The 17,900-nt window shown below is 38.8% G+C and overlaps 1 protein-coding gene across 1 annotated transcript in view; it reads left to right on the top strand.

Moving 5' to 3' along the window:
• The window catches only part of LOC122980479 (transmembrane channel-like protein 3), a 45,961-nt gene that overhangs the window by 26,531 nt on the left and 1,530 nt on the right, over window positions 1-17,900 (top strand). The window contains exons 11-22 of the mRNA XM_044348569.1: window positions 475-622; window positions 5,207-5,316; window positions 5,429-5,507; window positions 6,746-7,009; window positions 7,697-7,825; window positions 8,686-8,753; window positions 9,124-9,252; window positions 13,017-13,127; window positions 13,402-13,527; window positions 13,629-13,707; window positions 15,035-15,077; window positions 15,163-15,436. Coding sequence (XP_044204504.1) covers window positions 475-622; window positions 5,207-5,316; window positions 5,429-5,507; window positions 6,746-7,009; window positions 7,697-7,825; window positions 8,686-8,753; window positions 9,124-9,252; window positions 13,017-13,127; window positions 13,402-13,527; window positions 13,629-13,707; window positions 15,035-15,077; window positions 15,163-15,436 — 1,560 coding nt within the window. The remainder of the gene's footprint in view (window positions 1-474; window positions 623-5,206; window positions 5,317-5,428; window positions 5,508-6,745; window positions 7,010-7,696; window positions 7,826-8,685; window positions 8,754-9,123; window positions 9,253-13,016; window positions 13,128-13,401; window positions 13,528-13,628; window positions 13,708-15,034; window positions 15,078-15,162; window positions 15,437-17,900) is intronic.

Raw genomic sequence — 17,900 nt, 5'->3', positions numbered from 1 at the left:
ATCTCAGCTATTGTGGTTAGATGTCATCCTTCACTCTGACACACACAGGTGTGTATGACCAGAACAGGAGCCAGTATGTCCTAGACATCAGTCAGTGTTTCTTATCTTTGATGATGAACTAATCAATATGACATTGATTGTCCTCTATGGCAAGACCTTCAGATGAATAGATTTTAACCACAATCCAAATGTAGTATACATGAAAATATTGTATGATCAGGATGAAACATTAGTGAGCCCTAAAGGGAAAATGATATGTTGTTGTAACTACTTTGATGTGTCCTGCATGTCAGGATTACAGTCTTGCTGTTTCTGTGGCTTTTCCCAACCAACAGCAAGCACAGAATATGGTATTAGCTGTAGCTTCCTCTGTACTGAAACTACTCCCAAGCACTTTGGAGTTAGCACTTGAAGATTTTAAAGGTGACATTAACGTTGTCTAACTGATCCATGTATTTCTGTGTATTTCTTCAGGGCCGTTCTGATCAGTCTCCGTATCTTAGCCAACATCCTGGTGCTGCTGTCTCTGGCCGGTAGCATCTATATCATCTACTTTGTGGTGGATCGTTCTCAGAAACTGGAGCAGGAGAAGCAGGAACTGACACTGTGGGAGAAGAATGAGGTAGCTGAGCAGAGCAGAAATCATCATCATTAGTTAGATTAGATTATCAAACATACAATACATTTCCAAGGAATCAATGAAAGTGGAGGCCTGACACTGATCCAGTGGAAGAAGCTTCTATCTCTCAGAGACAGCTGATCATTTAATTTAACTACAAACAGGCTGCTGTTTCAGCTTCATGATTCCAGGGCCAGGTGTTCAGCTCTGGATCCAAATACTGTGTATAAGTCATGTATTGTAACCATGATGACAGAATTATCCACTTCTGACATCTAATTTAGTGTCCAACTATTAATCAGTAACATTGTAGTTTATAAGGTCATAATAGAAATACAGCTATGACTAGACTATTTAATGTTAAAACAATAACAAACCCAAAGTGATGTCCTCAGATTGCTTAATTAGTCTGAAAAAGGCCCTCAAAATACATTCAATGGACATTGATATGAAACAGAGAAAACCAACCAATCCTCACAAATTTAAACCTCCATGTGACGCAAAAGTAGGGATATCATTAGGATTTTATTGATATAACTACTCTTATTAATACAGCTTATTAGTTCCCTTTTTCCACACAGTGCAATAAAAACAAACAAACAAAAAACTGAATTAATATAAAAGTGAAGGGATCCATGGCTGGGCAGGTACCTCTGGTAGTAGGAAGGGAGGCTGATTGGTCTCAGCCTCAGGGAGGCCCACAAGGATTTGCCAAATTTTCAACCTGCATTCATTGATTTTTTTACCACTTGGGGTCAGCACAACAAGCTATAAATACAACATTTACATATTATCACCTTATAAAGTTGTGATGGAAACAGGTAATCAAGCAGTAGCATTCATTTCATGGAGTCAAGTTTGTGTCCACCTGATGTAAGTCCAAAATTCACTCTGGTTTGGTTTCTAACAACTCCCAAGAAAAAAGTTTCTTAAGCTGATAAATGTTCCACTATGTTCACCAGCCATTTGCTAACTTTGTCTATCTGCTGTTTGGTGCTGAGCAGGTAGTGTACAGTGGGTTTATTAGAGGTTTTTCCACTGAAAACAGCTGCTGCAGCTGGAAAACAGGTTGATGAGGGTGCTGTGACTGAACCAAAACAGTAAAGTTGAGGGCTATAAAAGCAAAACAATGTACTGAAAGTAGGCTTAGGCAGTATCTATTTTTTCATACCTCCATACCTTCCTGACATTTCACTGGGGTATACAGTATATGATGGTATTTGTGTAAAAATCACCATTTTTATCTGCTTTTTATTCTAATTTTTCTACCACTACCACCCTTGTAAAATTTTCCAATGATGTATTCTCATCCTTAGACAAAGGTCAATTCACAGGTGCAGTTTTTATTGATCTAACCAAGGCTTTTGATTTAGTTGACCATTATCTTCTTTTTGATAATCTTTATGCTATTGGTTACTCTCAACAGGCTTTATTTTGGTTTAATTCTTACCTCTATAACCATTGTCAGTGTGTTTCTTTTCATCACACTCAATCTAACTGTTGTTGAAAAGGGTGTACCACAAGAAACTATGTTAGGACCTTTACTTTTTTCAATCTTTATTAATGATCTTCCTAAAATTTGTTCTAATTGTTCTATTCAGTTATATGCAGATGAAACTGTTATATACACATCTGACTCAGACATCACTAAAATTCAAAGCTCTTTGTTTCGAAATGCATTTACTTTAACTATCCTTAATACTCAAAACATCTTTTGGTTCCATTCAGATCATCATATTCACTCAGACACACTCAACATCCTCTTTTTCATTGTGCCTAGAATCTTTAAAGACATTCTGAGACATGTTTTTAAGTTTAAAGCACCATCAGATTGGAATAATTTGCCTAACTCACTCAGATCAATTACTTCTTTCCATGACTTCAAGACTTCTTTGCTTGTTTGCCTTAAATCTACTTGTTCTTGTCTTTGATTGTATGTACCTTCATTTTTGTTCATACGTAGACTCTATATTTTGACATAATGTTATTTGATCTATTCATTTATTTTATTTCTCTTTCATTCTTTGTATAAATGATTCGTGTAACAGATATAGCAGGTGGGGTTTGAGATGGTGCGAGAGCCCTTATGTGTACGTCCATGTTGATATTATGTTGATTGTTTTGTGTTATTGTATTGTTTAATTTATCATCATTATTATTACTAATGTATTTTGTGTTGTTTAAATGTTGTAACTTTTATTTTCTGTGCCTAAGGACCTCCTCGAAAACGAGATGGTGCATCTCAACAAGCTTATCCTCTATTTCAATTTAAAAAACCAACCAACCAAACAAACAAACAAACAAAAACGTAAAAGCTGAGCTGCTGGTGATAGAAGTCATTGTAGCATGTATGACATTGTCTAGCCTACAATGCTGTGTGTCTAATATGCAATTAGCCTACGTAGACAAGTCTTGCTGGATTTGAATACTTATAGTCCATAGAATAATGAATAGATAGAAAATAAGTGCCCTTCTTCCATAGATTCATGCTGCAGGACGCAATGACACTTATTGCTGTGACGCCACACATCAGTGGGATGAACGGAGATGATGTGCGAATGGTGATGGCAGACTGGCAGTTGAATAAAATCATGTGCTGCTTTTGTAGTTGGAAGAAGTCATCTGAGGATAAAATTATCTGTGGCATTCAGGACTAAACTCTAAAATGCAAACCCAAACAGCGGCAGAGACATTTTTCTTTATCCTCACCACTCGCAGTCGCCATCTTTGTTAGCTTAGCTGCCTGTTGCACCATTAGAGCCTGACCTCTGGTGGTGCTTGCTGTGCGCTACAATACATCACCTCGATACAGCATCTCTGTATCAGTTTAATAGAAAGAGGAGCGTTGAAATGGAAATGGGTCATACCTTCAGGATTTCTAAATACCCTGGTACTCTGTAATACCTTGATACCACCCAAGCCTAGCTGAAACACACTATAAAGCTCTATAGAACTGAGGGGAATTACAGAGTTGTGAATAATTCTCTGAGGGTTTGTCAATAAGAGCAACCCCTTTCACATTATATGTAGTCATTTTTTCCATTGTTAATATAAAAATATTGATTTGTGAAGCTGCAGAATATGTGGCTAATTAGGCTAAACAGTCACATACAGTTAGCTTTCCCTCTTAGCTTAATCGCTAGAATTCATCTTTAGTCTAATGATCTTTGCATGGCCACTAGCAAGGCAGTTAAAGACATAGCATTTCTACAAATTTATGTTCTGTTTGTTGCTACGGGTGTATGATAAATAGCTCACTCTATCTCCTGTACTGGCAGGATTTGCTGCAACTATGGCAACAAGCATTGTTGTCAAAGACTTAAGTAAAATATAACCATACTTTACAGCAGTTTATTCTCCCTAGGTTCTTCAAGCACCAACAGAAGATTGTTACAACTGGTCCCCATTCAGAACCAGGTTTCAGGGAGTATATTTACTTGAAGCCGATATTCATATGTGGAAGGAAATGGCAGTTCATTTTCCGATACTCTGTACTACCTAAGCATATTGATTGCTACCATAAAGGCAGAGGTGGGGGACTCGAGTCACACGATGCCATTGAACTCCTTTCTCTGCTGTTTTAAGCGCCTCTTTAATGCACCATTAATTTGAATTGTGTGCTTGCTCTGTTACAATCTTCCGTTTTCATTTTAGAGCCCTTTAGTGCTATAGGGCTATATTATAATTTCAGAGCCCCACTCTCCATTGTTGTTCATTCAGGAGGCATGTTATTGATTGCCACAAAATGTCAAATATCAGTAAGATTTATAAGGTGTAAGCAGGCTGCAACAGTTTTTGTTAATGTTGAAATTGAAAACTGGGTGTGATCATCAGAATTTCATATGACTTGACTTGTGACTTGCTTGACCTGAGCAATGACTTGACTTGTCTTGCCTGACTTAAAGCAGGGACTCGACTTGCTTGATTCTCACTACAGTAACTTGGGAATTGCTGAGACTTGAAGGTTAAGAACTGAGACTTGCATGTGACTTGCACATGTGACTTACAACCACCTCTGCATGAAGATACAGAATTATGATACCCAGCCCTACCAAATGTTTAATATATGGTATCAATGATGAATCAATTATCACTGTCATCAGTTATTTCTTAGATAACTGATTAATGGTCAGTTTTCGTCCACCAAATTTAGTTGTGCTGATGAAGAAACCTTGTATGAACACACATGGTGTTACACATGAATGATGCCTTGAGGATTATATTTGAGAAAAAGTAAAGATTTGTTTACTGGTAAAGGACAGACAGAAGAAAATGTGTATCTGTATATCGTGTAATGATTTTCAGTTGAAATCATTTTCTCATAGCAGGGGTGGGTGATATAGCAAAAATATCATATCATGATTTTTTTCAGGCAGGATCACGAGCCACAATCTTATCATGATTCTTTTTCATGTTAGTTCATGTGCACTGTAACACGATACTAACAATCTCTCTGTAAAGGCAGATCATGGAGATGTTTTAATGGTTCACGATCTAATATTGTCATATCACACACCCCTATCTCACAGGATGAATTCTGGAATAAGCCCACCATGTCTGTGACCTTCACATCCTCTCTCCCTCCAGGTGAGTGTGGTGGTGTCTCTCATCACCATGATTGCTCCGTCTGCCTTTGAGCTAGTGGCTCAGCTGGAGATGTATCACCCACGAACATCACTGCGATTCCAGCTGGCCAGGTACTCCTTATTATGAACCATTTCTGCTTAATGCAGCATTAATTACATTCTATATAACACATCACAGGTCTTACTGTACAGTAACAGTGGTGATGTGGTTATTTGTTCACAGAGTGCTTGTTTTATACCTGGGGAATCTCTACAGCCTCATTATTGCTCTCCTTGATAAGGTCAACAGTATGAGCTCTGCTGTGAGTATAGACACCAGAGGAAAATTTGTTTTTTGTTGGGTCTTTTTTTCATAGTTCTGGCCATCACTCTGTTCAGTTATGATAAATTATGATCAAATCCTTCATTCCTTAGATCTGATGATGTGGTTGTAACGTAAAGACTCTATCATAAGGAGAGTCTGGTAGGACAGAAACATTCGTATTTCAATACTCACAGATTGTAGCAACGCCATAAAGGGAAATTCCACCCAAATTACAAAACACTGTGCCAAGGTTTTGAGATATCCACCTCTGAAAGTTGTCACCACCCCAAAACAATTGTGGTGAGTGGAATTCTGTTAATGCTCCCCAAAAAATGTAAAAATTGCACCTGAAAAACATCAGACAGCAACATCTCTCTTGAGAAACAATGCCCCAGGTCCTTTGGATAATCATCAGACCTCACTGGATAGAGATTCTTTTTTTCAGTGGAGTACCAAACCTTTCTGGATAGTATAGTATCAGCAGTTGCAAGTGGAAAAATGTCTTTTGATAATCTTAGTGAACTGACCCTTTAACCATATCATTCAAGTCAGTTGGTGATGAACATCAGGTACATAATCTTATAACTAATTCTATTAATTACTCAAGTTATTTCACCCAAACCCCGGCTACAATCTTATCAGTGATATTTAATTTTATGACAATCTTTATTACTTTATTACTATTATTATGTGTTCTGTGTGTTAAAGGGATATTTTATCACATTTTATTATTAATTATTAAAGGAATAGTTCAACATTTTTTAAAATATGCATATTTGCTTTGTTTTGGAGAGTGAGATGAAACAAGGATCAATATCATCTCGTGTCTGTGTGTTAAGTAGGGAGCAGGAGTCAGGACACAGTTAGCCTATCTTAGCACAAACACTTGAAGCAGACGGAAATAGTTAGCTTAATGCTGACCAAAGTTAAAAAATACTTCTACCTCTAAAACTTGGCTTTCTTACATTATGTTGTTTGTTTACTATGAACAGAAAAGTTTATGATTTTAGGGGGAGTTACATGCTGGTCCAACAGGTCCATCTCCAGCGATAGCACAAGTTGTCTGGCTGTTGTTCATCAAGACATAGTCATTTCTACATTTCTCCTTGTAGGGACGAAACAAATGAGATATAATGTGTTGATTAGTAAGCTTTTACATGACATTAATTACATTAATTACCCATTTAAGAGCAGGATAGCTCCAGGTGATGTACACTGTGTTTGTGTGTTTTCCAGGTCCCAGTGAGTCCAGGCAACTGGTCTGACACCAGCTCCTTCCTGGCCACCATCTCCCAGCCTGAGGTGGACAGCCTGTCCACCCTTGTGTCTGAGATCACTGTCTCTGAGCATCGCAACAGCACCATAGCAACCATTGCCACAGTGCTGGATGTTACAAACAGCAGTAGGAGCGGTTTAGGGACTGTCAACAACCAGACAGCTCTGTTTGAGAAGAACACTCGCTCTCAACAAGACCAATGCTGGGAGACCTACGTTGGACAGGTTCTACTGATTGACATTCACATGGCATTTTAAGTCATACCCAGCTTTTACTGAGCAGCTTACTGTATATGTACATCATCTATCTATCTATCTATCTATCTATCTATCTATCTATCTATCTATCTATCTATCTATCTATCTATCTATCTATCTATCTAATGGTGTTCATCCCCCCAGACGAGTTGCAGAGACTTGTAGAATCAATGCCAAGGCTGATGAACACCGTTCTTCAAGAGAGAAAGATATTTCCTCATTTGGTGTTTTGATGATGGTGGTGGAGAGCGCTGTCTAACACCTCAGTCCAAAATATTCCATAGGTGTTCAATTGGGTTGAGATTTGGTTACTGTGAAGGCCATAGCGTATGATTCACATCATTTTCATACTCATCAAAGCATTCAATGACCACTCGTGCCCTATGAATTGGGGCATTGTCATCTTGGAAGAGACCTCTCCCATCAGGATAGAGATGTTTCACCATAGGATAAAGATGATCACTCAAAACAACTTGGTATTGATTTGCAGTGACCCTTCCCTCTAAAGGGACGAGTGGACCCAAACCATGCCAGCAAAATTCCCCCCACAGCACAACAGAGACACCGGATCCCCTCACTGTCCAGCATTCAGACCTGTACTGGTTTTTCTTCTAATTTGTCACCCGTCTGTACATATATATGGTTTGTGTCCAGGAGATGCTGAAGCTGTCCATCATTGACATGATCTTCACGGTGGCCAGCATCCTACTGATTGACTTCATCAGAGGTCTGGTGGTTCGCTACCTGAGTGACTGCTGCTGCTGGGATTTAGAGAGCAAGTTTGTAAGTTGTACACTGTCTCTAGACTCTCTTTTCCTCACAATCTAGCACTGTCAATCTTCTGAGTTTTACATGAATGCATATATTCCAAGGCTAAACTGATAGTGTTATTTTCACTCTTATTTATATGGGCTGGCTTAAAGTGTCAGTTTACCCAAATCACAAAAAAATCACACACATCTGTTAGTATCTAACCATGCAGATAGTTTTGGTTTTTTATTTGTTGAAGTTGTCAGATTTCTATCTGTGACTTCTGCTGCCAGCCCTAGATAATGGAGGTGAATGGATTTTCAAAACATGGAATAAACTCAATAGCAGTCTGTCTTTCCAAAGAGGATGCTGTGTTTACTCTGGGTAATCCACAGACTATGTCTACTCGTATCTGCCAGTCAAAATTCCACTGAATTGCCCACAGTGAGATCTGATGAGTATACTAAGAAATTAGCACATTGTTTAAAATGTCATTCTTCGGTGCTGTGAGCACCACAAACAAAATTCTGTTCACTTCAACTGTATTGGGGTGGAGGCAGATGTTTTTAGACAAACTCACAAACTAGAACAAAGTTTTGTGAGTTTGAATTCAACTAGGTTACAAAGCATGTGTTGTGTTAGGTCTCTGAGTTTAAGAGGTTAAGGAGCTAACCCAATTTCATCAGTTCACGTCTCAGTGAAGAGTTTTAGGGTCCCATCATGGTCTGTTTCTATGGATTTTCTGCCCAGACTACAAATGCTGAGGAGGAAGCAGTGAATTTTTACAGCAGTGAAAGTTTAAAGCCAAAAGAACAAAACAACACCAAGATTTCACATTTAAATGTAAGTAACCTAAAGAACACAACAATAAAGTTTTTTCTGTCTTTTCTCAGCCTGAATATGGAGAATTCAAAATAGCAGAGAATGTCTTGCATCTGATTTATAACCAAGGGATGATCTGGTAAGTCAGAATAATTGTCTAAAACAACTGACAGAAAATGAAATGTTGAGGACATCTTTAGAATTCCATTGCATTGCCTCTATCTTGCCACTGTGTGTGTAATAGAAGATCTAATTCAGAGTTAATAGTCTGGCCGGTGCTGACCAGTCTCCATGACCCTATATTCTCTCCATTACACCTCTGTGTCCAGCTGCAATGTATTTCCTCAGCTCATTTCAGAAATGTCACCTCACAGCAATGAACATAATGAAGTGAAACCATGAGACACCGGATGTAATGTCTTTTATATGAGGTGTGACCCCAGTAGCTGTGTGTGTGTGTGTGTGTGTGTGTGTGTGTGTGTAGCTGACATTTCTGTTTTTTCATCCAGGATGGGAGCTTTTTTCTCTCCTTGTCTTCCTGCCTTTAATGTGTTGAAGCTGATTGGTCTGATGTATTTGAGAAGCTGGGCTGTCCTCACCTGTAATGTTCCCCATCAGCAGGTGTTCAGAGCTTCCAGGTCTGACACTCATACACACACATACCCACACATGTATGTTTGTGGTTATATGCTGTTTTTGTTCGTATATTTGCACATATTCTTATTGTTGCTGAATATTCTTTTACTCTTAGCTCTTAAGGCCAGGCAGGGTTGAAATGTTGCCTTTTTCAGCCAGATACATTTTTTGGAAGCTAAAATCCAGTCCTTTAAAGAATTTAATTTTAACTAGTCAAATTTGTTAATGGCATAACAGTCTTAGCATTCATAAAAAGTAACAACAATTTGTTGAAGTCAAAAAAATAAATAAATGGAGCCTCACTGTAGTTCAGGGAGGCACAAAAGTTAGTTATAGTCACATGCTCCATACATGGTCTATATATCCCTGCCTCTGCTGAATTATTTTAATTTAATTTAGCTTATCTCTGGTGTTTCTATATCAACCTCATAGTGATTTATGCTACTTCAACCGTAGAGCAAATTAAAAAATCTAAAATAAAAGTAGCCTATTTTTAAAAAAATCCAGGTAAAGGGCTGCAAAGTGACAACAATTAATGCAAACAACAATAAAACCATAAATGGACTTTCACTGTCAGTGCTCATGTGACAGTAGAGATGAGACGGCGTCTAGGCTATGTGATGATTCAGTAAATGGACCAGGGGTTTCCTCCTTCCCTGCTCGCACATTTGCAGAGATGTGGGTAAAATAGGTGCGACACACCGCGGATCCTCCACAGGAGAGCAGAAAAAGAAGACAGAAGTCTGTCATAAAGCAGACTGTTTTCTTAGTCTGACAAGTAGGCTTATACTGTAGTCTCTTTATTCTTATGATGACAGCATGTTATACTATTGCATGTTGTGATTATTTTCTATTCAATTTTGAAGTTTGCTGCGCAGCATAGAGCTGGATTAAACAGTGACTTATTGGCACGTCTGGCCGAGTATCCACAGTACTGAGAGGAGTGTTGGGGGATTTAAATAATTTAAAAAAAGGATTAAAATATTCCTGTAAATGCAGTGGTCAAGTTCAAGTTTCATAATTGATTCATTGAAGTTATAATTATTTTATAAATCTTACTGTAACAGCTGCAATATGCGTCATAGTCTATATAGGCTCACTGTGGTTCTGATTTATTTTCATGAATTAAAACATTTCAAAAACACCCTCACAAATCACACTTAAGTAATAACAGTATGACTTCTGTCCACAAAATGATGACTAATATGTACATAATAATATTAATATAATTCTAATAGCTTAAAAGAAAAAGATCAAAGTGTAATTATACAAACACACATAAAAGTCTCTCATTTTACACACACTTCCAGATTGAAAGGACACATGACTGTGTGTATGTTCTCGTATGTCACACATTCCTTCCTGTGTAAACTCAGCACTGTGTGTTCATGTGATCCTCTCTTTGATAAGACTGAAACTGCATCAGCACACTGCTCTTATTACACATTATCAACTTTGGTTTTCAGTCTATATTTCTCATGTCTTTTCATTTTCCACACCACACACACACACACACACACACACACATTGTCTTAGGTCACTTATGGGGACATTACATACACTTACATTCATTTCGTGGAGACTTACCCTAATCCTAACCACTGACCCAAAAGTCAGCTTTGTCCCAGTTTGGGACATGGATTTTGTGTCCAGTTGGACAAGCCGTCGCCAATCAACTGGTCTTTAGTCTGAAATTTGTCCCCGAAGCCTATGACAGACACACACACACACACACACACACACCAACACACATGCACACAGGCCTAAGGCCCTCAGCCCACACTGATTTATGTAACGATGCTGTCATTGCCTCTTTGAGTCCTTATCAGTCACTCCCAGATGTGGTGGAAAATACAAGCACCCACACACACACACACATGCACACACACAATCAACTATACAACTGAGAGAACACTTCATGTGAGCCATTAAATGCATTTCTGCTGAAGGAAGGAGAACCTTTTATACGCCCCCTACTCATAACCACTCATATAATCTAATATAATGAGTACTGAGACACTTGAAGGTGTGTAACACTGACAATATTTCTGTTGGTGATAATATGGATTTTGTTTCAGCATCATCGCAATAGTCTGGTGTTCCTGGTGTCAAACAAGAAATGCAGCAGCAAAAATAGGAGGAGAATTGTTTGACAATGTGCTGATCAAAGCTGAATACTATCTTTGGATTGTCCATAAAATAACAGTCACACAGGAGTGGTGTAGCTGGAGACGGATGACACAGCTAGCCTTGCTGTGTCCTGGATTAAACAAATGAGATACAAGTCAGCTTTACTCCTTATGTGCACAGGATCCAGCTGCATCATATTCCGGCTGCACCATGGCTCTGTCGCTGTTTCAGTGTCCACCGGAAACGTTTCAGAAGTGGAGCATCTGTTCTAATTTCTAATATAGTTCAGAGTTGTTTTTTCTGATTTCTTTCTTTTCCTTTATGTTTTACAAAGATATTGATTGCATTTGTAGCTTGATTGGATGGTAACAGGTGCTTTGTGGCTGTACTTGAATATGACTTGAATAAGCACAGCTGCTGTCATTAACCTGTATTTTTGTTCATTGTGTCAGATGATGTAGTTATAAAATAATTGTATCTGCAGCTCAGTAGTTTGCTAACACTGTAACTGTTAGTCAACAAGTGGTATTTATGAACCACGATCATATTTGACATTTCCAATGTCTGACAACAGGAACAAAATGAATGTAAATGAGAACAACTATATGGTGGATTTGGCTGCATTAAAACACAGTGTATGTGATCACAGAGAGCAGGAGACTGAGCAGAGATCCAAATGAGACTGCACATTTACAGTTCTATATTTATATTCTGGGGCTCTACCAGAATATCTTTGCATGATTTACAGTTAAAAAAAATCCTTATTTATCCTATACTGGCCCTTTATGCAGCCCCTCAGTTCAGCCTCTGTCTGAAACAGGCTGTTTTAGCTCCTGTCTCTTTAAGACCCCCCCCCCTCCCAATGAGCCCGCTCTGTTCTGATTGGTCAGCTTCTGGAAGCTGCGTCACGGCCAACTTCTGGCATGTTGGGAGGCTACATCAACAAACCATGAAACAAACTAAAGTGGTAGGATTTCACTACTTTTTCTCGTTCTTTACTCAAAATGTCAACTTCTTAAATACATCTGTACGTGTTTGAGCTGAATCAGATCTGAAATATGAGAGTGGACAATACATGGAAAAACCTTAGCAACAACCTTAGCAACCAAGGCTATGGAACGGACGGCCAATTATAGGCATTCACGACCAGCCAACATCAGCTCATCAGCGAGGTAGGAAAAAACATTGCAAAGGAAGTGTTCAGAGCAGGTTGAAGCCCTGGCTTTTGACTTGAAGGAAGCATTTCTACACAAGTTCACCATAAATTTGGGAACTTTTACAATGTTTAACATCTGACATCAGAACAGAATATAAATAACACAAAACCACGAAAAGCATAATATGTCCCTTTTAAAACATCGACGAGTGACAAATGACTGAGTGGTGCTGAGGTTAGGGACATATAATTCTAGCTCTGCCCAAGACAAATGTCCCATCTGTCTGTCAACAGGAAGTTACTAAAAAGAACAATAGTAGTCCTAATGGGTTCCCTCTCAATTAACAGAATGCAGTAGCCTATTCTCTGAGGTACAGTGTCTATAAAACACTATTCACCAGTGTTGTTTATTCACACTTGCTCTTATGGACCCTGTTCAATATACACACATTTTCATGCTTCTATGTTCTCTTTTTTCAGATCAAACAATTTCTACCTGGCTATGCTTCTTTTCATGCTTTTTCTGTGTATGCTGCCCACCATCTTTGCCATAGTGAGATACAGACCATCACAGCACTGTGGACCATTCAGGTAAAGAGGAATCCATTTAGTTTAAAAGTTTAAAGGAACACTTGGAACGGTCTGGGTAATCTTGATGAGTTGGTAGTAAGAAGGCTGCAGACGACAGGGATGCTAAAGTATGCTCCTCTTTTTGTGCAGTCACTGGCAGTTACTTCACCCACGGGTGTGCTTGTGTATCATGTTAGAGCAGAGGTTCAGGTTCAGGCAGGCAAATTTGTGAGTTTAATTTCTATATTGTTTCTAAATGTGAAGATAAATGAAAGTATGAAAATGTATGTTGCAGTGGTCAAGAGAAGATTTATGACATCATCTCTGAGACAGTGGCCAGTGACTTCCCCATGTGGTTCAGTAAAGTGATGAGTTACATCACCAGCCCTGTTGTAGTGCTGCCAGCACTGCTGCTGCTGTTGTAAGTGCACACACACACACACACACACACACACACACACACACACACGTCTACATTTCAATATATCATCATGACTTTTGAATTGTCCCTGTGTGTTTCAGCATGCTGATATACTATCTCCAGTCCATTGCCAGATCCCTCAAATTCACCAACAACCAGCTGAGGATGCAGCTCCAGACTGTGAGTTTCTGATGAATGGACTATTACATACTAGCACATTTGCATTGTGTAGCTTTACATGTTGGCTCTTAATGTGTAGCCAGCGCCAAAGATTTTTTCTTGCTGGTGCTAGTCAGGGGCTTATTATGAATTTGTAGCAAATACATGAATATACGAGCCAGACGAGGATGTTTGGCATGTGAAAGTCAATTTAAAGCATCATATGCCTTTTTAAAAAAAAAAAAACAATTACTGGTGAAACAAAACACAACAGGTGATTTAACAGACAGTAACACTACATACAGTATGTATATGCATACAGTGACATGTACATATTACAATATCAAGACTTTAGACAGACAGATGGCAGGGCATAGATATAAGTTGGAGTTCATTTCTAAGTGTGGTGCATTTGTATGTATAAAAGAGGAGATTGGTATTAAAGTTTTAAGTGTGTATGTAAAAAAAAGGAGAAATAAAAAAGAAATGAATAAAGGAGAGCGAGAGAGGAAAAAGAATGAAGTTAGGGATTAAAAACAAAGAAAAAGAAGCAGCAAAAAACAAAATAAAAAAAAGTGTTGGATGAGACTGTAGCAAAATTGAATAGAAAAAGAATTTAGCTCCTGGAACAAGAGTCTGTCAGGACCATTAACCAGCCACCAGTAAGACTTATTTTATGTAGAGTGAGGCAGCTATCACATGCCTTCTACAAACATGTTTCAATTATCAATAATGACAATTGAAAAGTACTACACACAACATCGCAGTTTTGAAAAATAAATATAAAAATAAGAATATTCAGCAGTCTGATAGGACCGGCTGATAGGGCAGTGTGAGTGAGGATAGAGGAGGCAGATGCAGAAATAAACAACTGTCAACGACTTCTCAGTAACTTTGTCGTAGCTGGCTGCATCTCCTCCGTCTTTGTTGTTGGGATTCAGTGAATCTGAGGATAACAACGCACAATGTTAGACAATCTCTCCTCCTCAATGGCATTCATGATGTTGCACTAAGTTCAACAGTTCATTCAAATTAATTAAGTTCATTCAACAGTCATACAATTAGAAATCCACTGTAGGAGAGAAAGAAACATCAACGTCTCAGCAGCTGCAGTAGATTAGATTCCACGCATTGCTCTCTCCACCCACACACACCCAACTAAATACATCATTAACTGTTGAATATCTAAAAGCACTCTGAGAAACATGGCACTAACTGCAGTAGAGGTAGAGGGTAGAGGGTTTTTTTTAACCAATACTTCATAACTTCTGGAATGAGCTGAACTTTACAGGTGATATGTAGTGGTGTGTGTGTGTCTAAAGATGAAATTCTCCCTCAATTCCTTTAGGAGCGCACTGAGGACAAGAAGAAAGTCTTCCAGATGGCTGCAGGTACAGTATCTCTCTCTTGCTGTGCGTTGTATGAGTTTGTGTAGTGTTGTGACCTCTGACCCTGTGACATCTAACCCATCCTCAGCAAGACTCCAGGCTCCGGAGGCTGCAGCGGATAAAAAGCCGGATCAGCAGGAGAGCGACATCACAAGCCAGGAGGCCTCCATCCATACTCCATCTCCACGGCGGAACGGCAGCGTCACAAACTTTCAGTCTCCTGTTCGTCGTGGCAACAGCATCCGCACAATCACCCAGTCAGCATCTAGGTTGGACCTGAACAGAGGAAGTGTGGCTGGATCCTCCAGAAGTCCCACAGTGTCCATACTGCCCAAACACAGGCTGGAGCACATACCTAACAGGTCTCACACACTGATATATCGTTTTAGCTCATCAGGATGAATCTAGTGCATGAATTTGTGGTTTAGCTGATTAATAGTGAAAAATGTTGCCCGTGGGAATGTCTAATAAGACATTTTAGTAAGATTTCACACAAGTATACATGTTAGTTGTATTAGTGTTTGTGCAAATGCTGAACCATTTGAGGCAAATATCTGATAGTAATTGTTTTGATTAATATTGCACTTGCAATTTAAGTTTCATTAGGGACTGTACGATTATTATCAGGGGAAAGGGTCAAACCACAGAGGTGTGTTTACATGCAGAGGATCAATTCTGTCTCTGTATCAGGGTTTCATTTCCCCAATCACCATCAAACAAGTGGTTAACGTCCATTTTGCCAGTTCCGCACGCGCGTCATTCAGTCCTCGAACTGATCTGGAATCACACGCTTCATCACCCGTTCTTTCACAGTTAGCTGAACTGTAACCAAAACACAGAGCTTTGTTTACATGTATCACTCTGCTCGTAAAAAAAAAAAAATCAGTTGTAAAAGCCGAGCTTACTGGAGGTGTAGCAAGAAAGCGTGTGCCATACACAGCTGTTTCCCTCTCTCTCCTGCACCTCTTCAGCTGTTACTCTAATCATTTACTGACAGTGATGAACTTGTGACGGTGATCAACATGCTCTGTTTGGCTCAGCTACCCAGAGGAAAAAAGTCTCCCACCTGGTTAGCATGTCTGCTTATAGGACTCCGAATAATGTTGCCTGATTGGTTTAATTATAACGACCAGTCAGACACCTAATCTCAGACAACGCCATCATATTAAATTCATATTTAGTATATATATATATATATATTTAGCACAGATGAACACACAGGAAAGCCCCTCATGTGCAGTCTATCTCCATCAACAGCAGCACTCACAAAAAACCCACTCATTTGACGCCCCCTCCCTCATTTGGTGCCCGAGGCGACTGCCTATGTGGCCTATGCCACGGGCTGGCCCTGTTCTTGACACAGAGCTAATGTGGGTCTGAACATATGTGTGGCTGTGGGTCAGTTGCCAACTTTTGCTGATTTGAATTTGCACCTGACTGTCAATTGGACAAAGAGACACTGACTGAGTGTGTTAGGTGAAAATTTCACATTCGTTTTGACTTTTAAGGTAACCGCACCCTATTTCACTTCCTCCAACTTGCCTGGTTATACAGTTCAGACATCATGTAAATGGTTTATGACATTTTATGATCTCACACAGGCTTCAATATAATCTGATGTAAATCATACTTATCTTTATTATCTTAAATCCGGAGTGGGGTTAGAAAAAAATTCAGAGCTGCTCCAGTGTAACAACTATTAATGTCACTATGTGTAAAAGAGCTTACCAGTCAATAGAGTTAGAGCGCATGCTGCTCACAGCTTTCTCTCTCTTCTGCATGCCGTCACATTTACTGACTGAGTTGACGTGTGTTTGATATATTACGGTGTGATCTTTGGAGCAGCTGTCTGGAGGACACATCTTCACGCCTAGCCAAATGAGCTGACATCATGTTATTACTTTGATTATGACAGACAGTTAGACATTTCCTTTCATACACATCAGGCTACATCATCATCAGATATAATTCATATTTAATTTTAGGTTAATTGTTGTAATTAAAGGTGGCATGAAAATATTGTGGTGCTTAAACCCTCAAGCAGGTTCGTTAATTCAGTGGCTGTAAAACTGTTTATTTAGCAGCTCTTAATTAACATTAAGAGAAAGATTCACCACTCTGTTGGTCTTTTTTCTAGAACATAAAGACACCTTCCACTCTCTCTTTTCAAGCATCAAAAATAATAGAGTAGTGTATCTTTGTTGGGAAAACAATCCTTGGCTGAGTGTAGACAGCAGCACAGTTTCTTTTTGTAGTTTGGACAACTGACAGAATTAATATTAATGAGCTACAGCTGACTAAATTTGCCAGCGACAGTTGATTGGAGCCTGTGAAACTACAACTTTCCCTCTTACAGCTTGTTAAAATTGTACATAATATTAATGCAAGCTATTACTTAAATTGTGGCTCTTACAATATGAAAATTGCACTCCTTAAAAATGTTGGGAAATTTGATATAAAAACAACTAATTGCTCAGCCCTAATTTGTTCTTACATTTACACTTCTTTTTACTTACATTATATTTTAATCCAAGTTTCAGTAGAGAGCTTCCTAAATGCTGTTTCAGATGCTTTTCCACCCTGACAAGAATAATATTCGGTGGGAAGTACTTGTAAGTTATGGAAATGTTTTTTGGCATGAAAAAGGTCAAATTTTATTTGAATATTTGAATATTGGCTTTAAATACTATGCCAGTACTTTTTGCATGTTTGAGCACATTGTGTACAAATCATGCATTATATCACTGCTGACTAATTCACAAATCATACCAAAGTTTTAGATTTTTGAATGTGTATTTTCCAGCTTCCATGCAGCCATTTGTTTCC

This window comes from Thunnus albacares, chromosome 1 (genome assembly GCF_914725855.1).
Source record: "Thunnus albacares chromosome 1, fThuAlb1.1, whole genome shotgun sequence".
NCBI lineage: Eukaryota > Metazoa > Chordata > Actinopteri > Scombriformes > Scombridae > Thunnus > Thunnus albacares.
Note: the sequence above shows the minus strand (reverse complement) of the source record. Positions and strands in the feature narration are given on the sequence as shown.